The sequence below is a fragment of the Onychomys torridus genome, chromosome 8 (genome assembly GCF_903995425.1).
Source record: "Onychomys torridus chromosome 8, mOncTor1.1, whole genome shotgun sequence".
Taxonomy (NCBI): Eukaryota; Metazoa; Chordata; class Mammalia; order Rodentia; family Cricetidae; genus Onychomys; species Onychomys torridus.
The window spans coordinates 16,992,780-17,015,013 of record NC_050450.1 but is presented as its reverse complement, the minus strand read 5'-3'; the positions used below and the strand labels follow the sequence as shown (position 1 = coordinate 17,015,013).

Sequence of the window (22,234 nt, the reverse complement as noted above, 5' to 3'; positions counted from 1 at the left end):
CCCAGACCACTCTGGGTGAGCCCAGGCAGGATTGGGGAGCCTGGGAGGAGTTCCAGCCATGGTCTGAGAGGCCTGAGGGCATCTTCCTAAAGTCCAGAGTTTGTAAGCACTGCTAAGCTATTTCACTAACCCCTGCCTCTACTTTTGGGATGCTAGAATTATTTCTATTTGGTGTGTGTGTGTGTGCGTGCACATGCGGGTGTTTGAACTCCTCCACATAGCTCAGGCTGGCCATAGACTCACTATGCAGCTGAGGCTGGCTTTGAATTTTTTGATCCCCTTGCCTCCTCCCAAGTGTTGGGATTAGCCCACCCATTTTGGTTTTTAGAGAAAAGGTCTCACTGTGCAACCTAGGCTATTCTCAATACTCTATCTTCCTCCCTCATTGTCCAAGGCCAGCCTGACCCTCAGAGTATTGGGTTGCAGGCATGTTTCACCATACCCAGCTATTCCTGATACACGCATGCACACACGCGCGCACATACACATACACACACACACACACACACACACACACACACACACCTTCATATATATATATATTTCAAGACAGGGTTTCCTCTATGTAACAGCCCCAGTTGTCCTGGAACTTGTTCTGTAGACCAGGCTGGTCTCGAATTCACAGAGATCGACCTGCTTCTGCCTCCCAAGTGCTGGGATTAAAGGTGTGTGGTACCACTACCTGGCTCTCCTTCTATTTTTAATCTTTATTTATTAATAATTTTATTTTGTTTTTTCGAGACAGTCTCACTTTGTAGCCCCTCTGGCCTGGAACTCACTATATAGACCAGGCCAGTACCGTCACACCCAGTCCTGCTATTTTTAATAAATAAGTTTTTACCTTTTCCATTTAAAACTCTATGTGAAAAAATTTAAACTCACATAACCAGAATCTCTTTGAATTTCTCAATAATTAAGAGTTTGTAAAAAAAAAAAAAAAAAAAAAAAAGGCAAATGTCTTTAATCCCAGTGCTTGGGAGGCAGAAGCAGGCAGAACTCTGTGAGTTTGAAGCCTGATCTACATATTCTAGGACAGCAAGAGCTACATAATGGAGAGACTCTGTCTCCAAATAATAATATAAAAGGGCCGCCAAGGGAGATGGATTCTTTTTTTTTCCCCCTTGGTTTTTCGAGACAGCTCTGTGTAGCTCTGCACCTTTCCTGGATCTCGCTCCATAGACCAGGCTGGCCTTGAACTCACAGAGAGCTACCTGCCTCTGCCTCCCGAGTGCTGGGATTAAAGGCATGTGCCACCGCCCGGCAGGAGATGGATTCCTTTTTCTTTTTTTGTTTTAAGATTTATTTATTTATTATGTATACAGTATTCTGTTTGTATGTATGTCTGCACACCAGAAGAGGGCACCAGATCTCATTATAGATGGTTGTGAGCCATCATATGGTTGCTGGGATTTGAACTCAGGACCTCTGGAAGAGCAGTCAGTGCCCTTAACCTCTGAGCCGTCTCTCCAGCCCCCGGGAGATGGATTCTTATTTGGCTGTGTGGTGCATGCATGAAATATCACAGTTGTGAAGTATGCAGGGATGATGAATACTGGTTTAGCAATCTGGGATTGGGCTATACACCTGCTTCTAATAATGCACATAGTAAGTAGCCTGAGACCTTTACCCACCTGAACTATGAATGTACAGCCCTCTCTAAACAATAAAAGTATGTTTCTCCTTATTTAATAACTGTCAAAATCGTACAATTTTTTTTGTTTTTTATTTTTAAAGATTTATTTATTTGTTATGATACAGTGTTCTGTGTGCATGTTTGCCTGCATGCCAGAAGAGGGCATCAGATCCCATTATAGATAGCTGTGAGCCTCCATGTGGTTGCTGGGAATTGAACTCAGGACCTCTGGAAGAGCAGTCAATGTTCTTAGCCTCTGAGCCATCTCTCCAGCCCTGCCTTGTTTTTTGTTTTGTTTTGTTTTGTTTTTTGTTTGTTTTTAAGACAAGGTCTCTCTGTGTAGTTCAGGCTGTCCTGGAACTCTCTCACAGAGATCCATCTGCCTCTGCTTCCCAAGTGCGGGATCAAGGCATGTTCACTATGTCTGGCTAAACTTTGACAGGTGTTTTATTGTTTGTTTGCTTGTTTATATTATTTTCTCCTAAAACAGCTTCCTGTGTAGTCAAAGGTGGCCTTGAACCCTTAGTCCTCCTGTCTCTGGGATTACAGTCATGTGCTACTATGTGTGTTTGTGTGTGTGTTAATTTTTTAAAATACAAGATCTTTATTGGTTCTATGCTTTGAAAATAGCTTCCACAATATTTATTTGATATTTTTATGTGTTTGGGTGTTTTGCCTACATGTATGTTTGTGCACTACCTGCCTGGTACTCATGGAGGCCAGAAGAGGGCATCAGATCCCCTGGAACTGGAGTTATAGACCATTATGAGCTGCCATGCGGGGGTGGGGGTGTGGGGGTGGGGGTGGGGGTGTGCTGGAAGAGCAGCCAGTGCTCTTAACCAATGAACCATCTCTCCAGCCCTAATTAATTATTTTTATGTGTAGTCATAAGCTTGTGTGTGGAGATCAGAGGACAAGTTTGTGCATTCATTTCTCTCTTTCCACCTTTATGTGGCTCCTAGAGATTAAACTTGGGTAGGCCAGGCTTGGCAGCAAGTGCTCTATAGACTGAGCCTTCTGGCTGAGCCCAGCTATCTAACTGAGCCAATTCGCTGGATTTCTCGTTTTGATCTTTTGAGACAAGGGCTTTACACCAGTGATTTATGTACGAAGATATTTATAACATAATACATTTAGAAACAACCAAGACTGGATCGATTGCAGACAGTGTGATTCACGAAGGCTCTTGAGTTACTGGAGAATGCCCAGGAAATGACGTTGACTCAGGAGAAAAGATGGGGCCAAGGAGATAAAGGAACCAGAAAGGAGGGTGGGACCTAATGATCCCAGAGCCAGGAACATGAGGGAGTAAAGGGGGTGAACCTTTCCGCACGTGGGTGTGGGTCAGACAACCCCAGGATGTAGGTATGCATAAGCACACAAAATACAGAAAGAACTCAGTGTCCAGAGCCATCCCAGTCTCCACCTCCACAGTGCAAGGTTCCCGGGACAAAGTGGTCAATGAGCCAGGTTTACACCAGCAGGCGGTGACTACAACAATGGCCGAGGGCTAAACTGATGCTAATGGATGAACCAATGGGCGAGGGCTGGGCCAATCGGTGAGAGCTGAGCTAATGACGAAGGGTGCTGCGCAGTTAGGAATGCTTGTCTGAATAATCCAGTGAGCTTCAGTGAAGAGGAAAACATTTCCCTCCCTCAATGGGACATTAAAAACAAAAACAAAACTTGAAGTAAATGTCCCGGCTTCCTCTGCAGGGAGCCAGATCAAATACTGCGTCAAGTGAGTGGAAAGACGTCAGTAAACCATACCGGGACCCCAAATCCGGGCTGCTCCAGCCCCGCTGGCTATGGATCGAGCGGTCCACTCGCCGTGGCGAAGGTAATATCCGGATAGGCGGAATTTGTCAAAGGAATGGATCGCCCTGGTGGCCCTACTGCGCATGCTCGCCCCGTGACCCCAGCTTGAGGTGACGGCGGGAGCCAAGGCGGGGGCCCAAAGGCACTGAGGCTGAGGGGCCCGCCGCGGCTCCGTCGTCCGAGAGGGCAGGGCCTGCTGCCGTCGGTGAGGACGGGCCCCAGCGGGCGGGAGGGTCCCGGCCTGGCTGTCCAGGGATCCGGGACTGGTGCTAGGGAAGGGACCCTGGCTCTGCCCCGCTCCTTGCCCGCCATCCGCAAGGCGCTTCCTTTCTCCATGCTTCCCTTCACTAACCCATCCTACCCCTGAACCGAACGGACACCTCCAATGTGGGACCCCCACCCCCACCCCCATTCTCACCTACCCCAGTCGGTGTCCATTCTGCCTGGTACACGCCCATCCTTAACATCTGCAGTTTTGTCGCATCTGTCCTGGGGGCCTTGTCCCAGTGGGAGAGTTTGAGGGCTGGGAGCTGGGAGATGCTTCAGAGACTGGGGAGGAGGGGGTCGTTGGTGGGAGGGGAGCAGGGAGCCGGGGCATTTTAGGCTCAAGATGGGATATGTTAGGCAAGGGTGGTGGAGGTACCATTCTGAGTCCAGGTGATTAGTGGAAGGGAGACGCCCTTGTTTGAGACCCCACATGGGGGAAGCTTTGCTCTGTTCTGCATCTTATTCAATTCTTGGCCTTTTGGGAGGGTTACCGCCTTTTTCTTCTGTCTCCCTGTGAGATTATGTCCTGCACATCCCAGTGTCATATCGTTCCCTAAGCAGTCCAGTCACAAGCCCTCCATGGCTGTGCAGGACAGTGGCTATGGGAACAGCTGTTGGTATCCTGAGTTCAACGACCTTACCCTTCACTTGATGCTAACAAGTCCAGTTACACATATCAGACCAGCCCGGAGAGGGAGGGTGACAGGCTCTGACCTTCGTGAGGACATTCATGATTCCCTCTCATCTTGATGAAGGTAACTCTGTGAGCACCCAAAGGTAAAAAGTGAAGTGCCAAGCCTCCAGAGGCTCACCAGTAAGAGTTTGGACCTTTACTGTTTTATGGCCACCATAACAAATTGCCACCAATTTAGTGACTTAAAAATAACACAACTTCAGCCGGGCGGTAGTGGCGCACGCCTTTAATCCCAGCACTCGGGAGGCAGAGGCAGGCGGATCTCTGTGAGTTTGAGGCCAGCCTGGTCTACAAAGCGAGATCCAGGAAAGGCACAAAGCTACACAGAGAAACCCTGCCTCAAAAATCAAAAAAAAAAAAAAAAAAAACCACAACTTCAATATCGTACATTTTAGAGGCCGGAAGTCAGATGTGGGTGTTAGAATCAGCAGGGTTGTATTCCTCCTGAGGCTTGGGGGAAAAACATCCCATCTCAACCCATGAACCCTGCCTCTTGCTTATCTTTCCTGTTTTTTACTTCAGCTTCCACATTTTTCCTTCTTTTTTCTATCCTTTCTTTTTCTTTTTTGTTTATTTTAAAATTGTGTATGTGTCTGTGTGCCACAAGTGTGCAGTGCCTATGGAGGCCAGAAGAGGACATCAGATCCTCTGAGCTGTACAGGTGGTTGTGAACCACTTTATGTGGTTCTGTCCTCGAAGAGGAGGATGCACCCGACCACTGAGCCATCTGTCGGGTGCTGTTTCTTCTGTTTGATTTTGGGGGCAGGGCAGCAGTGTGCACACGCCTGTGGCAGTCAGAGCTGTGTCCATGACATGTAGATCCTTGGGTGGAACTCAGGTCTTGAGGCTTGGTGGAAAGCACTGTTACCTGCTAAGCCATCTTGATAATGCTTGTTTTGGAGACAGGTTCTCCATAAGTAGGTTTGATTTGAAGCCCCAGGCCCCTGTGTAGCCTTCCTACTGCTGGGGTTATAGGTGTATGCCACCACACCAGCTTCTAGGGACTCTCTGGACTCGTTATTCTGCATCTCGCAGACCTGATGGTGTGTGAGTGACTCCTGCTCGTTGTATGCTCTTGGGTCTTGGACCACTTTTGCTCTTCCGGGTCTCATGACCAAGGTCATGAGAGCTGCCTCCCTTTGCAGTGCTGGGGACTGAATGTGGGCAAGCTCTCAACCCGGCTACACCAACTCTTGCTTCTCTTTTTTGGGGGGTGGGTTGGGGGGGGGATAATTGTGTGTGTGTATGTGTGTGTGTGTTATGTGTGTGAGGGTGTACAATGCTTTTGTGCACATGCAGAGGCAAGAGGGTGTTGACTGTCCCCCCCACCCTGCACCCCCACCTGCCCACCGTATTCCCTGGAGACAAAGCGTCTCACTTGAACCGGAAGCTCACCATTTTGGCTAGGCAGATTGGACAGCCAACAAGCTCCAGGGATCTGAATGTCTCCACTTCCCAGTGCTGGGCTTCAGGCATGTATGGCCAGGCCTGGCTTTTAAATAGTGCTGGGGACTTGGACCCAGGTCCTCAGGCTTGTGCAGTATGTGCTTTCACCCTCCCACCCCCACCCCCCACCCCATGTTGGGGTGGACCATGTGACAGTTTTCCTGCTTCATTCTTCTTAGTGCTGGGATTTTGGGTGTGAGCCACCACACCTGGCTTCATTTATTTATTTATTCCTTCATTCATTTGTTTGAGACTGGGTCTCATGTAGCCCAGGCTGGGCTTGAACTCCTGATCCTCCCACCTCAACCTCATATGAGAGAGGTCTGGTCTGAGACTGTTTTTCTCTGAGTAGTAGACTAATAAAAATTACCTTTTGAGTAAATATATCCTATCTTTTAAAATGTGAAATATGTGCCTACTGCAAAAACAAAAAAGGGAGTTTATGGACTCTACAGTTTGAGAAGATGGGTCTGGAGAGATGGCTCTACAGTTTGGGAAGATGGGTCTGGAGAGATGGCTCTGCAGTTTGAGAAGATGGGTCTGGAGAGATAACTCTGCAGTTTGGGAAGATGGGTCTGGAGAGATGGCTCTACAGTTTGGGAAGATGGGTCTGGAGAGATGGCTCTGCAGTTTGGGAAGATGGGTCTGGAGAGATGGCTCTACAGTTTGGGAAGATGGGTCTGGAGAGATGGCTCTACAGTTTGGGGAAGATGGGTCTGGAGAGATGGCTCTACAGTTTGGGAAGATGGGTCTGGAGAGATGGCTCTACAGTTTGGGAAGATGGGTCTGGAGAGATGGCTCTACAGTTTGGGAAGATGGGTCTGGAGAGATGGCTCTGCAGTTTGGGAAGATGGGTCTGGAGAGATGGCTCTACAGTTTGGGAAGATGGGTCTGGAGAGATGGCTCTACAGTTTGGGAAGATGGGTCTGGAGAGATGGCTCTGCAGTTTGGGAAGATGGGTCTGGAGAGATGGCTCTGCAGTTTGGGAAGATGGGTCTGGAGAGATGGCTCTGCAGTTTGAGAAGATGGGTCTGGAGAGATGGCTCTACAGTTTGGGGAGATGGGTCTGGAGAGATGGCTCTACAGTTAAGAGTACTTGCCGCTCTTTCCGAAGCCCCAAGTTGGGTTCCCAGCACCCACCCGTGTGAGGCAGCTCACAACCACTTGTAACTTTAGCTCCAAGTGAGCTGACACCCTCTTCTAGCCTCAGAGGGCACTTCTACATGTGGGTTCACTCACACAGACACACAGACATATAAATAAAAATAATAGAAACAAATCTTTAAGATTGTGAAAGGTGGGACTGTGAAAGGTGAAATCACACATTGTCATCATCACCTCAGATTCATCCCAGATCACAGGCACCGTTGTGCAGTCTTGGCAGATTTGAAGAGCATTAGCCATGCATTTTATAGACTAACCCATAATGTGGGGCTGAGATTTCCTAAGATCCCACCGAGAAAAAGGGCCTCAGCACAGCACAGCCTCACATCTACGTGACTCATCACAGATACTGTTGACTTTGATCACCTGGTGGAGGTGGTAGATGAGCTCTGTTACTATTCTTGGCATCCCTGTTCCCTTGGGAGTGAGTCACCAAGTGACAGGGGGAGGACCTTAGGGAGGAGCATATTCTTTAGAATTCTGCTAGCTTGAGACAGGATCCTGTTTAGCCCTGCCTGGCCTTGAACCCTGAACATGGCTAAGGGTGATTTTGAACTCCTGGTCCTTCTGCCTCTACTTCCTAAGTGCTGAGATTATAGGCATGTGCTACATAAAAGGTTTCTGTTGTGTTGGGACTGGAACTCATTGCTTTGTGCATGCTAGACAGGCACTCTCCCAACTATATCCCAGCCCTGGAATTCATGAGGAAGACTTGGGCCCTCTCCGATATACATTCAGTTATTTATATCATTGTGGGCTTGTCTTGTGGATATTTATTTTATTCTTAGGATTATTTTTTTAAGATGTATTTATTATATATACAGTGTTCTGCTTGCTTATATGCCTGCCAGCCAGAAGAAGGCACCAGATCTCATTATGGATGGTTGTGAGCCACCATGTGGTTGCTGGGAATTGAACTCAGGACCTCTGGAAGAGCAGGCAGTCCTCTTAACCACTGAGCCATCTCTCCAGCCCTGTTCTCAGGATTATAATCCTGTCCACTTAAGGGTGGACCCCACTCTGGAGCGCTTTTCTCCATAGCTGGCCTTTCTTACTGGAATTGGCTCTTGGACAATAGGACTGGGTTCCAGTCCTAACTCTCACTAGCTGTATGGCACTAGGTCACTCCACTAAGTGCCCAAGGTTTTCTCCCTGAGGGCAGAGTGGGATGATGGCAATGCTTGGGAGGGACTTCATTGGGTTCCAGTAATGAAGGTCAAGATTGACATCAGATCTCATCCCTGACTCGGGTTGCTTTGTGTTGGACTTGGACAAGAAAGCCAGTGGGGCAGGATGCCTGACCTCTTCCTCACACCATTTCATCCAAAAGGTTTCTGGGTCTCTCTGTTGTGTGTGTGCATGTGTGGCATAGTGTGTGTATACATGTGACTTGTGGTGTGTATATGTATATGTGTTTGCAGGTGTGCTTTCCTAAGCATGTGCAAGTCAGAGAGGTTGGTATTGAGAACCTTCCTCAACCTCCACTTGCTTTTTTTTTTTTTTTTTTTTTGGTTTTTTGAGACAAGGTTTCTCTGTGTAGCTTTGGAGCCTGTCCTGGAACTTGCTCTGTAGACCAGGCTGGCGTCGAACTCAGAGATCTGACACCACTGTCCGGCAAATTTTTTGAGACAAGGTCTCTCACTGAACCTAGAGCTCACTGTTTTGGCTAGGCTGGCAGGCAAACTCTCCCCTGGGGTCTACCTGACTCTGCTCCTCTCTCCACAGTGCTAGAGTTAGGGAGGCTGCCTGCCACACTGGGCTTTCTATGTGAGTGTTGGGATCCAAACTCAGGACTCACGCTTGCACAGCAAGACTTTGCTCACTGAGCCTCTGGGTCACTTCTGTCTCTGTCAGCTTGTGCTCTGTCTAGAAGTCTGAACCAAGATCTTTTCTTCCCGTGCTATGGATTGACCACTCAAATGCTAGGCAAGTGTGCTGTGTCCCTGAACTATATCCCCAAACTAAGACTAGAGGGTTTTTGGTTTTTTGTTTTTTTTTTTTTTCGTTATATAGTCCTGGTTGTGCTGGAACTCCCTATAAGATCAGGCTGGCCTCAAACTCAGTTCTGCCTGCCTCTGTTTCCTGAATGCTGGGATTGAAGGCATATACTATCATGCCTGGTCCTAAATTTTAATATGCTTGATTTTATTCTATCAATTTGTATTAGTCTTTTTGTTTGTTTGTTCGTTTGTCTCTGTGTAACAGCTCTGGCTGTCCTGGAACTTGCTTTGTAGACCAGGCTAGCCTCACTCATGGAGATCCGCCTGCCTCTGCCTCCCCAGTGCTGGGATTAAAGGCGTGCGCCACCACTGTCCGGCGATTTGTATTAATCTTATTTACTTGCTATTAAACTTTTTTTGAGGTTCTGGGGCTCTAACTCAGGACCTTTTGCATGCTAAGCTTGAGCACTACCACTGAGCTGCACCTCAGCTCACAGCTCATGTGTGTTTTCTGACATTTACATTGTACAGGAGACCCTTTTCTTCTGAGTAATGGACTAATGGGGAAAATTTCCTTGTGAGTAAGTACATCTCATCTTTTTTTTAGATGTTAAATATATTGCCACTGGGGGCATGGAATGAGTTCATGGCATACAAGATAGTGAAGGGTGAAATCACTCATTCCCACCATCACCCCAAGTTACATTCCAAATCCATTTGGTAGCACCCCATCCTCCTCCACTGACTGCTTTGCCTCCTCCCTTAGGACAGAGCCCCTGGACTCCCAGGTTCCTGGCCAGGGAGGTGGAGGAAAAGGAGACCCCTATCTGCCAGGGCGAGTGTGGCCTGAAGGCCAGGCTGCTGGTTCTGGGATGCCCCAGCCCACGCCCAGTGAGCAAGAGGGTGAGAGCATGAAGGGCAGCCAGGAGCCAACTCCCCAGCCTGGCATGGATGTGGTCCCAGCAGCCCCCAGGAAGCCCAGAAAATGCTCCAAACTGGTCCTGCTGACAGCCTCCAAAGACAGCGCCAAAGTGGCTGGGGCCAAGCGCAAAGGAGTGCACTGCATCATGTCCCTGGGGGCGCCAGGCCCTGCCACCCTGGCCAAGGCTCTCCTCAAGACTCATCCTGAGGCTCAACGGGCCATTGAAGCAGCCCCCCAGGAGCCTGAGCAGAAGCGTAGCAAGCTGGACCCGGGTGAGGCTCCTGTAGCTGGCGCTGTCCCCTCAAAGATACCTGGTCCCTTTCAGAGCTGCCCCAGGCACCTGCCTCCAGGTCTAAGAGTCCCCACTCTTCCTTCCCTTTGCCTTCATGATCCCCGCTCCTCTACTTCTCTGAGCACAGGTGGGAGGGAGGTGGGGGCTCAGGGGCTACAGGTGCTGCTGGGCATTCCTGGAGGAGCCGGGTCCCTATCTTAGCCTCTCCTAGTCCTGCAAAGTAGTCTCGTCCCTTTGCGTCCACCAAGAGTCCCCTCTGCATGGCCTGCATGCCTTGCTTCCTCACAGGAGTGTCTGGTTGAGGTGGGCCTGCTGCCATGCACTTCCATGCTGGAGGCTGCTGGCCACTCCTAAGGGCTTGCCTACATACAGGTGTCTCCAAAGGCCTGGGCTTCTGCTTCCACCTGCTGCCGTTCCACCGCGTTTCACAGCCAGCACAAAGAGTGCCGTCATTCTTCAGTCAGCTACTTTACCTGTGTTTGTAGACTTGCAGCTCTGTGCTCACTGGGCGCTGGGCTCAAGGCTAACAGGAGCTGTGAGGACTCCCATGCCTGTCTCTTCTGCTCCAGCCCCACCCACACTGAAGCCGCCACAGAGGATAGAACAGGGCTCTGAGGCAGCAAAGACGTAGCCTTAGAAGCTGCAGGCTGATGAGGGTGCAAGGCCCCCTGGGAAAGTTCACTGCTCTCTTCTCTTGTTTTACGGTGATGAGATGGTGGGAGGCGATGGGCAGCTTTTGCTTACTCACCGCTCCACCATGGCTGTGTCCCTTTCTCCAGTGGGACTGGGTGGGTGCTGGATGGCAACAACTGTCCCTTTCTCATACCCAGCTCAGGCTGGCCTCATGTCAGATTCTTGGAACCTGTGGTTACCTCAGGCCTCCCTGGGAGTAGTGAGGTGGCAGGTAGCAGAGGAATTGGCTGGGGACTAGCAGAGGAGAGCTGGCAGATGTCCTTTGAGCACTCAAGAGGGTAGAGGAGAACAGCAAGTGGCCGACTTGGAGTCCTCAGTGTCAGGACATTGGGGTTTGTGCTGAGGTGGGGGAGAACGGCCACAGGATGTGCTTACAGGAGTCAGACTTGAGACTTGGTCTAGGGTGTGATCCACTGGCCAGCACACACAGTTCCCAAAGTCACTAGAGCTGGAAGGAAAGCCCTAGGCCAACAGCACCTGGAGGCCCAGGGAGGGTGACAGGACACCTTCTTAGATGGAGGTGGAAGTTCCCTGACCGAATGTCTTACTGCGCGTGTGTGTTCTGTGTGTGTGTTCTGTGTGTGTGTTCTGTGTGTGTCTTCCATCGTTTCTCTTGTGCCTTTGTATGACTTTTACCCGTAAGGGTGAGTGTGTGTCAGTCTGAAGCAGTCCCCTCCTCACGAGGCTTGGAGCAGCAGCAACTGCCACTCAAACACACCTAGTGGCAGGGAAGAGGTAAATGAGCTCATCTCTCCCAGCAGAACAGTGTCTGGTAGGCCTGAGATGGTGGGGATGAAAAAAGCTGAGTCCCGGGGCCCCTGCTTTCTGCCTTTGCACAGGTGGCCCCTTGGGATCAGCCATGTGCTCACTGGCATGAGGAAGGAAAGGGCGCGCCTGTGTTACCATCGGTTAGCTAGGCTGGGCAGGGGACCCTGCCTCACGGGTAGAAACTTAATGGGCTAGCCTAAGGTCATAAAGATTCATAGTCCCACTGCCCACCCCCACCCATAGGGGCTAAAATCTCAGGAAAACCAAGATGGAGTGTCCATGGCTACAAGCCTGGAGTTCTTTGGAGACCATAAGGATCCTCAACCTCCCATCCACAGCTGGAGCAGTACTGAGAAGTTGAGGAAGACCCTGGTATGCTGACTCTCTGGGAGTGCTCCCACTAGTCAGTCCTGCTCGGGGTGCCTCCCTGCTTTACAACCTGGTTCTCATCAGCACACAGGTAGAGGCCAAGTCTCCAAGACCCTTGGGAGTCTGATCTCAGAGAGTCTGTCATTACACTGAGGCCACCTACACAGAGGGAGGGGGTAGAGTCTAGCTGGGAATCTGTTCTTCCCACAAGAATTAGGTATAGACACGTCACGTGTGTCCTTTCCAACCATGGGAGACTTTAGCTTGTTTCTTGTGTAAGTTCAGGCTCTGCAACACCATGGCTTCTTTGAGAACTGGGACAAAGCTCACTGCTCGGGATGAAACACAAAGGGAGGATGGTACCCTTCAGGGCTGTGCTGGGCAGCTGCTCTTTATCAGTGGACACCTCCTGCCTCCTGTTCCCACATGCACACCTCCCTGTCTCTGGCCCGCCCAGGCCAGGTGGTGGCGATTCAGCCACTTCCTGCTCAGATGTTTCCTAAAAAAATGACTTAAGAAATGTTTGTAACCCTGAACTTGATGGCTCTTTAGGAACAGTGTCTCTGGTGTGGCAAGTACATCTCTAAGTCAGTTAACAAAGCTGTCTGGCCCTATGCTGACCCCTAAGCCAAGGTGAGGGTGCCTCTCTGCTTACAGTCGAACAGTGTGAGCACAGGGCCAGCTTCCCAGCCTTCCTTTGTTCTTTGTTGCCGACCTATCTGCCTTTCTTCCAAACAGATGGCCCAGAAGACAGCGGATGGTTTGGGGTGTCTTCTTCAAGTCCCGAAGAGACCACTGTGCTCCCCGAGGCACCCAGCACTTCCCCATAACCTTGGCAACTGCTGCGGCATGTGTTGCTCACTGCATCAGTTACTTTTATAAGCAAGAAGGAAAAAGAGAAAATAAAAGAAGCTGTATGCTATTCCCACCATGGGTAGGTTTTTGTTGTTGCTGCTACTTTTTCCAAGCAGGGTTTCTCTCTATAGTCCAGGCTGTCCTGGAACTTGCTCTGTAGACCAGGCTGGCCTCAAACTCAGAGATTCAAGAATCTGCTTCTGCCTCCCAAGTGCTGGGATTAAAGATGTATGCCACTACCTCTAGGCTAGGGTAGGGTTAAAACATTGTAGGACTGTAGAACTTTGGGTCATTGGAGCCTGCTCTGACCCCATCACTCTGGAGACTTCCTTTCTAAGTTTTCTTCCCATTTCTGACTTGCCTGGCCTGGGCCATTAGACTCAGTGGAGTCTCTCTTGAGGCCTCTAACTGCTAACCTCACAGATGGGCTCCGTTGGTCTGGAAAATGATTCTTGGCATAATTCAGAGTGGTTCCCAAGGCTTTGTCTTCATGCTGCCACTGGCCTGAAATGGGACACTGAGAACTCCTGCCTTGGACCTGGGACAGTCTGATCCTCATCGCTGCCTGGCCCTTCCCTCTACAAGTGGCATCAGGTTCCTCTAGCTGAGTCCTCCAAGGTTGCTATAGGCCACTGTCCTTAACCTAAGCCCGCCCTCTAGAAGAAGACTTTCAGAATGCTGGCTCCCAGGTTTGGGACCCCAGCACCCTCCCTGCAGATGCCACTGAGGAAGGGATGAGCCTGCACCTGAAACTTGTCAAGGATCTGCCTCAACAAGAGTGTAAGGCCGACAAGAAAGCGTGCACACACACAGCCTGAGCCTCTAACAAGAGTGCAAGGCAACCCCAGGAGATGAGCACACAGACTGAACCCCTTTCCAACTTGTGGACAGGAAAGAAAGGAAAACATAGCTGCCTTCCATTTCCAATCCCCAAGTTGGGAACTCCCAGAGACCCCAAAGGCAAAGGCTTTGGCTTCTGGTCCTTTTACCTATAAGTCCTTATTCTTTGAAAACTACTTCTGAGTATGAAAAACATTATCTTTTTCAATGTAGGATGTAAGGGACCTATGTTCCAAACTTGTCTTCAAAACTGAATGCCTCTGAAACATACTTGGCACATTTTTCTCCTGCCATATTGCTTATTGCTTTTATAGGGCCCTTTTTTTTTTTAAATTTATTTATTTATTATATATGCAGTATTCTGCCTGCATGTATGCCTGCACACTAGAAGAGGGCACCAGATCTAATTACAGATGGTTGTGACCACCATGTGGTTGGTAGGAATTGAACTCCGGTCCTCTGGAAGAGCAGCCAGTGCTCTTAACCACTGAGCCATCTCTCCAGCTCTACAGGGCCTTTTTATTTTTGGAGCTGAGGATTGAACCCAGGGCCTTTCACTTGCTAGGCAAGCGCTCTACCACTGAGCTAAATCCCCAACCCTAGAGCCTTTTTTTAAATTAAAAAATAATTAATTTTGCCTGTAGGTATAGTATGTGCATGCAGAACCTTTGGAGGTGAGAAGCTGTTGGGTCCCCTGACACCACAGCCACAGACAGTTATGAGCTGCTGTGTGGGCACTGGGAATAGAACCTGGGTCCTTGAAGAGCAGTCAGTGCTCCTAACCACTGACCCATTACTCTACCCCATCAGGACTGTTGTTTGTAATATTTCTACTCTGTTCCAGCCTTGGAGTTAGTTCTTTTGTCCTAATGCTCCTGTTAAATGGAGTCCACTGTGGTTTCTCTTTTGCTATGTGCTTTTGGTTGTCTAGTTTTGTCAGATGCCTTTAATCCCAGCATTTAGGAGACAGAGGTAGGGCTTGGGGCTTGGGGTGGGAAGGACAGGACCTGATGTTAGGGAGATGGCTCAGTTGGTAAATGCTTTCTGCTGCTCAATCATAAGGACTGATTCTAGCAACCACACACACATACATATATTACACACACTCACATATATTACACACACGTATTACATACATATGTTACACATCACACATATATATTACAACATATATTATACACACTTATATATTACACACCACACATATATTACACACATATCACACACATATATATTACACACACATATATTACACACACACACACACACACACACACACACACACACAAGCAGGATGCTGTGGGTAGGCCTCTAACCCCAGGGCTGGGTAGTCAGAGACAGTAGCATCCCTTGGGCATGTTGGCCAGACAGTCTAGCCAAATCAACAAGCTTCACGTTTAGTGAGAGATCCAGTTTCAAAAAATAAGAGGGAGCACAATTGAGGAAGGCATCCAACACCCAATGTTGACTTCTGGGCTAAACACACACGCACACGCGCGCACGTGCACACACACACACACACACACACACACACACACACACACACACAAAAGACCTGAGAACAGAGCAAGGGAGAAGAGGGGCCACTCTAACCTTTGTGTGCAAACCTCTATGTGTTTTCCTCCAGCCTGTGTGGACATATTTTCCTGGGTTAGAGTGGCTGGCTCTTTCCAATACTCCTAGAATCTCCACCGCTGAGACTCTGCCTCACAATTGCTCCTGGAGAACAGAGGGGTCTCGCACGCAATCCTGCTGCTCCCTCATGCCAAGTACCTGAGTGGTGAGCGCCTCCTGTAGTGGGGTCTCAGATTACTGATCTCAGTCAGTCCTACATGGCAGAAAGTCAGAAGCAAGGGCTCCTTAAGGACCAGGCACAGGGTAGCTTCGTATGATGTATTAGATTTATTGCTGTCTCTTCCTACCACCCCATCCCTACATCACATAAGCTAACACTACCAGAGAAGGGATCTCTGTCTATTTGGGCTCCTGAGTTTTCTAGTAACGAGGCCATAAAGAGAGGAGCCTGCAGGGTCACTGAACAGAGCATGGAAAGGAGAAATGGAACAGAGATTTGAGGTTACCAAACTGCAGAGGGCTTATAGGTTCTGCCCATGTGTAGATCAGATGTGTGGGGATCAGAGTAGACCTGGGGCCGGGGGGGGGGGGTTTACAGGAAGCTGGTGTCTCACCAACTCTGAGGTGAAGGGATGGCAAGGCAAGTGGGGAGCCTGCTAGTCCTAGGACCTTTCAGCTGTGTTAAAAGCAAGAGAGTACAAGGCAGAGCAAGCAGTTCTCCTGTGGGAGCAGTCCTCCCTCCTGTGGGAGCAGTCCTCCCTCCTGTGGGAGCAGTCCTCCTGTCTCTGCCTCCTGAATACTAGGGTGCAGGTGAGCAACCACCATGCATGCCTGTTTTGTTTTTGTTTTTAAGATTTATTTTTATTTATTATGTATACAGCACTATGACTGCAGGCCAGAAGAGGGCACCAGATCTCATTACAGATGGTTGTGAGCCACCACCATGTGGTTGCTGAGAATTGAACCCAGGACCTCTGGAAGAGGTCCTCTTATCCTCTAAGCCATCTCTCCAGCCCACCATGCCTGTTGTTAAAGGTTGGCTTTTAAAACAAGATCCCCTTGTGCCCTTGAACCCCTGATTATTCTACCACTGCCCAAGAAGCTAGGATTCAAAGTGTTGATCATCATACCTGGCCAAACCATCCAGGGACCTCAAAATTTACCTCACAAGGGCTGGGATTGCAGATGCGACCACCACACTCAGTTTTGTTTGTTTTCAGAGATTTATTTGTCGGTTTTTTGAAACAGGGTTTCTTTGTGTAGCCTTGGCTGTCCTGGGATAGACCAGGCTGGCCTTGAACTCACAGAGATCCGCCTGCCTCTGCCTCCCGAGTGCTGGGACTAAAGGTGTGCGCCACCACGCCAGGCCCAGAGATTTATTTTCATTTCTTCTGTATGAGCATTTGCCTGCATATATCTGTAACATGTACATGCCTGATTCTGAAGGAGGCCAGAAGAGGGAGTCAGATCCCCTAACTGAACTTTGTCTGCAAGAGCAGGGAGTGCTGAGAAATTCTAAGCCAGTGGTTCTCAACCTGTGGGTCCAAGACCCATTTGGCAAACCTCTATCTCCAAAAATATTTACATTATGAGATTCATAACAGTAGCAAAATTACAGTTATGAAGTAGCAACAAAAATAATTTTATAGTTGGGAGTCACCACAAAATAAAGAAGTGTATTAAAGTTTCACAACATTAGGAAGGTTGAAAACCACTGCCTAAGCCATCTTTCCAGCCCTGTTTGTTTTTTGAGACATTTTATGTGGCATCAGCTTCCCAGTGACTCACTCACTATGTAGCCTGGAATAGTCTCATTCTCCTACCTCTGCCTCCGGAACCCCGAGATTACAGGCTTGCTCCTCCACACCAGGCTTTGCATTTTCTGTGTTTTTTAGCTTATAGATTTCTGAAAAACTCTTTATTTTATCTTCTATTTACTCATTCACCTATGATTTGTTGTTTTTAAGAGAGTTCATATAGTCCAGGCTTGCCTTGCATTCGTTATATAGCTGAGGGTGGACATAAATTCCAGATTCTCTGTGTATCAGCCCTGCTTGTTCCAGGTCTTGCTTTTCTAGACCAGGGGGCCTAGAACTCACAGAGATCTGCCTGCCTCTGCCTCTTGAGTGCTAGGATTAAAGGTGTGGGCCACCACTGCCCAGTCCAGCTCCTGGATTTTTATTTAAACTTGTAATCTGTTATTGTCATTATTTTGAATCTCAGGATGTCCTGGATTGGGAGTGGAGGAATTTAAAGGCTTCATTGTGCTTCATAAGAAAGTTCAGGAGAACTGTAGAGATGGCTCATCCATTAAGAACACTGGCTGCTCTTCCAGAGGACTCAGGTTTGAGGCCCAGTACCCACATGGTGGTTTACAACTCTTGGCAACTCGAGTTCCAGTAGATCTGACACCCTCTTCTGACCTCCACAGGCACCAGACATGCACATTGGTGATATACACATGCAGACAGGACCTCAAATAAAAATTTTTAAAATTTTTTTAATGTAAGAAGTGTGATTTTTTTTTTTTTTTTTTTTTTTTTAAGGAGAATCTGGACAATGGTGGCATATGTCGTTAATCCCAGTACTCAGGAGGCAGAGGCAGGCAGATCTCTGAGTTCGAGGCCAGTCTGGCTTAAAGAGTGGTCCAGGACAGCCAGGCTACACAAAGAAACTCGGTCTTGAAAAGTCAAAATAAATAAGTAAAAATAAAAAAAATAAAACAAACAAACAAAAAAAGTACCTTCAGGAAGGTCACTGGCCTAACACATTTAAGCCAACACTACAGTTAAATCCTATGAAAGGCCCGGGTGTCTCAATCAAGACCGCTGGCATCCTCTTGATGCCCCGCCTGCATCCCTACAACAAATTCACCTGTCGCCCTGCCCCCCCTCCTCCCCGGATGCAGCAGCCGGACCATGGGTTGTCCCACCTCCTCCATGTTAATAGACCCGCCCCTGTACGCTGATTGGCTAGGGTCTTAGGTTGGCACTGCGCAGAGAAGACCCGGAGAATTGATATCTGCCTCGGGAATGGCTCCGCGCCTCTGCTGCGCATGCTCGCTAGTAGTGTTTAGGTGTTCCAAGCCGGCTCCGCGCGGGGGCGCGCGCGCGGGCACGGGATCGCTCTCCGGGGGGCAGTTGGCGGCGGGAGCGGGCGCTGGGGTCCTGGTTCGTAGAGCAGCGGGCTGCTAGGCCGACGCCTCGGTTGGCGGAGACCCACACGAAGGACCGCGTGGCTCAGCCGCCGCAGAGGCAGGGTCCGCTGCCGTCGGTGAGGACGGGCCCCTGCGGGCGGGAGGGTCCGGCCCGCGGAGCCATGCCTGGTCCGGCTGCCCCGGGGTCGGGCCCGGTGCTGGGGAGGGGCCCCAGCTCGGCAGCTCGGCAGCTCGGCAGCTCGGGCTCAGGCCGCCTCCTGGTCGGTCACCCGCGGTGCATCTCCTTTCTCTCTGCTCTCAGCATCAACCCACCCAACCCCTGTACCGATCTCAACATCCCTAAATCCGGGATCACACATTCACCCATCTTCCTCGGACCGTGTCCACCCTGCCCAGTGCGTGCCTACCTGACTGTCCTCTGTCGCGGCCCATCCTTGCGGCCGCAGGTCCCAGTGACCTTGCACTTTTTGCCGGTTGTTATCCCTCCTAGTTCTGACTATAGATTGCCCGTTATGGCTTTTTCAAACTTTGTGGCTCATCCTAGACTGAGAAATATGTTTCATGTGTATATTCTGTGCCTAACGATAGATTCGTGAACCACAAGTTTAAAGAGAGCCGCTTACCCGGCTCACATGACGCAGATCTATTAGGCTCTGTTCTAATTCATTCCTTTCTGTTCCGTTCCATTCCATTCTATTCCAAATGACTGACTTGCTAACCCATTGATTCAAGACATGGTTTATCTGACAGCTTTAAACCCTTCTTTACTCCTTACTTCCACAATCAGATAACCATTCCAAGGAAAGATCTTTTTGTTGTGGTAGTGTTTTTTTGTTTGTTTGTTTGTTTTGTCTTTTGTTTTTTGTTTTTGTTTAACTTTTCTCCTTTCCAGGGTCCATACCATTGCTGGGGCTTGATTTAGGTTTTCTGATATGATTCAGGTATTTTTATCTCATTGTTCTTCCAAAAGCCACTTGTCTGACTTGTAAAAAACTGAATGAAGTTGTGGCCAACGGAGCTTCTTAAGGGAGAGCTGATGAGATGCTTGGCTATGACAGAGAAGGTTTTTGCTGGAGGTGGTGTGTGTGTGTGTGTGTGTGTGTGTGTGTGTGTGTGTGTGTGTAAAACATGATTTTTTAAGAAGAGTAACATGTCAGTTTGTCAGTACTCTTGGGGAGAATTGGAGTGGCCAAAGCTGAAGACCCAGATTTAGCTGAGCTGAAGAGGAGGCAGTGAGGAAGGAAGGCCTTGACAGGAAAGCAGATGGAATATGGTGTGATTATATACAGAGAGTGACATTTGAGGGCACCTCATCCTAGGTAAAGGAGTACATCTAGCCAAGATTCTGATCTGGAATGACTGGGGAATGTATCAGGTGGCTTCCCACGTTTCCTTATCATTCGTGTGTGTGTGTGTGTGTGTGTGTGTGTGTGTGTGTGTGTGTGTGTGCATGTGCATGCATGCAGAGGCCTAATTCCATCACTCTTTGCCTTATTCCTTTGAGACAGGGTTTCACTGGACCTGGAGCTATCCTGGAAGCCATGTCTCTGCCTTCTGCAGCACTGGGGTTGGGTACAGGCCTACAGTCACATAAATGCTGGCATCTAAACTAAGGCCCTCAGGCTTATGCAGCAAGGTCTGTTGTCTGCTGAGCCATCCCCACCCCACCCCCATCCCCAGCTTTCCCTATTTATGACAAAACAAGTGCTGGTGTACTCCTCAAGGGGGAGGGGTAAGGGGATGATGACGTTGTAAGAACACGTTAATTTTCTTTAGTTTTGGAGATTCTAGTCCAAGATCTGGCAGACGAATTTCCTTGCAATGGTTGGGCTGTGTGATAATGGCCTGGAGCATTTAATGGAGCAAGCTGCTCAGATCACAGTCAGGAAGAAAGAGTTATAAGGACTGAGCTTCCCATAGGTCCCTCAAGGGCATACCCCAGTGTTCTAAGGACCATTGTGGTTCTTTGGGGAGATAGTCATGATTCAGATTATAGCAAGGTATTAGTAGAATAGGCTCCTAATGGCTGGTATCTCTTCAGTGTCTATATTTCTAAAAAAAAGAAAAAAAATTGCTCTCTTGAGACAGGGTCTTTCTATGTAGGTCTGACTCCTAGAACGCAATATACCAGGCTGGCCTCGAACTCACAGAGATCTCCCTGCCCCTCCCTCCTGAGTACTGAAATTAAAGACATGCACCACCACGCCCTGCCGCAGTGTCTGTATTTCTAAATTGCTTTGAAACAGTGCTCTCAGACAGTCCACAGTTGTTGCCCCCCGAACTCCAAGTCAGCCAGCAGTATTGGTTCCACAGTAGCTTGGAGTGGGTTTATGTAGTATATAGAGGCCAGAGGTGCCAATAAACATCCTACCCTGCCCTGCCCCTCCCAGTGAAGCAGAATCAGGTCTAGAATGCCACCGATGCTGAGGTTGTGAGACTCTAGGGTAGTAAATGGAAGTCTTTCTGGGGATTGTTACACCTTCATCCTGTCTCGGGAGTGATGCTTGTCCACATAACTTCACTTAGAGTGTCACGTTCACTACTTTGGGGAAGGGGGTCAGAGGAGGGAGCCAGGAATGGCTCTCCATCTTATTTTTGAGACAGAATCTCACACTGAACATGAAGTTCACAATTTCAGTGAGGCTGGGTAGCAGCAAGCTCCTGAGATCTGCCTGGCTCCACACCCCAATGCTGGGGTTGTAGACAGGCATGTGACCCTGTTTCACATAGGTGCTGGGGAGTTGAACCCAGGATCTCATACTTTTATAGCAAGTACTTTTACCCACTGAGCCATCTCCTCGACCCTCACAAGTTTTCCTACTTTGCAAGTGAGAGTGGCTGGGAAAGTTCTGGGCTTGGCTGGTCTCCCACCTAGCAAGGGCATGGTGATACAGTTTATCTCCCAGGTAAAGATAACTGTTGCTCTGCTGTTACCTGCCAAGAGAGGCTTCTGGCTTTCAGGATTTTGTTTGGTTTTTTTGTTTTGTTTTTTGAGCTGAGGATTGAACCCAGGGCCTTGCGCTTGCTAGGCAAGCACTCTACCACTGAGCTAAATCCCCAACCCCGCTTTCAGGATTTTAGTTAGTTGTTAGGGATTGGATTTAGCTGTGTCTGAGAGGCACTGGATAATTCCTAACATTGCAGAGCTACTTGGCCTGCTCTGAGTAACGTGTGACTACCAGCAGGGCCACAGTGGGATAACTGTAACCATCCAGCTCTGATGGGGAAGAGAGGATGGAAGAGTAAATCACAACCTTTAGATTCTTGAATATCCTTTTCACATCTGTCTAACCTGAACACACTGTGCTTGCTTGCTTGCTTGCTTTCCTTCCTCCCTCCCTCCCTTCCTTCCTTCCTCTCTTCTTTCTTTAAAAATATTTATTTATTGTGTATACCTGTCTGTTCTGCCTGCATGTATGACTGCAGGCCAGAAGAGGGCGCCAGATCTCATTACAGATGGTGATGAGCCACCATGTGGTTACTGGGAATTGAACTCAGGACCTCTGGAAGAGCAGCCAGTGCTCTTAACCGCTGAGCCATCCCTCCAGCCCACACTGTGCTTTCTTATAGGCTTATATTGAGTGAAAAGTACAAATTGAGCACATTAAAGCCTAAGTCAATGGACAAAGTAGATAGTACAAGGCTGGGCATGGCAGCACACATCTGTAATCTTACCAGTTGGAGGTAGAGAAGGGAGGATCAGGCATTCAGAACCAGCCACAGCTGCATTATTAGTCTGATGCCAGCTTGGGCAGAGGTAGGTGGATCTCCTTGAGTTCCAGGCCAGCCTGATCTACATAG

The 22,234-nt window shown here is 49.0% G+C and overlaps 1 protein-coding gene across 6 annotated transcripts in view; it reads left to right on the top strand.

Annotated features, from left to right (window-relative positions):
- The first annotated feature begins 3,233 nt into the window (after window positions 1-3,233).
- Window positions 3,234-22,234, top strand: part of LOC118588608 (FLYWCH family member 2) — a 35,052-nt gene continuing 16,051 nt past the window's right edge. The window contains exons 1-4 of one of the 6 annotated variants that reach the window (XM_036195160.1): window positions 3,525-3,656; window positions 9,494-9,543; window positions 9,729-10,156; window positions 12,745-12,934. In XM_036195160.1, the coding sequence (XP_036051053.1) occupies window positions 9,835-10,156; window positions 12,745-12,836 (414 nt within the window). In that variant the 5' untranslated portion in view covers window positions 3,525-3,656; window positions 9,494-9,543; window positions 9,729-9,834 and the 3' untranslated portion in view covers window positions 12,837-12,934. Of the gene's footprint in view, window positions 3,474-3,524; window positions 3,657-9,493; window positions 9,544-9,728; window positions 10,157-12,744; window positions 12,941-18,345; window positions 18,550-22,234 lie in introns of those variants that run through there. The other 5 variants (XM_036195159.1, XM_036195161.1, XM_036195162.1 and 2 more) reach the window with 5 other exon arrangements.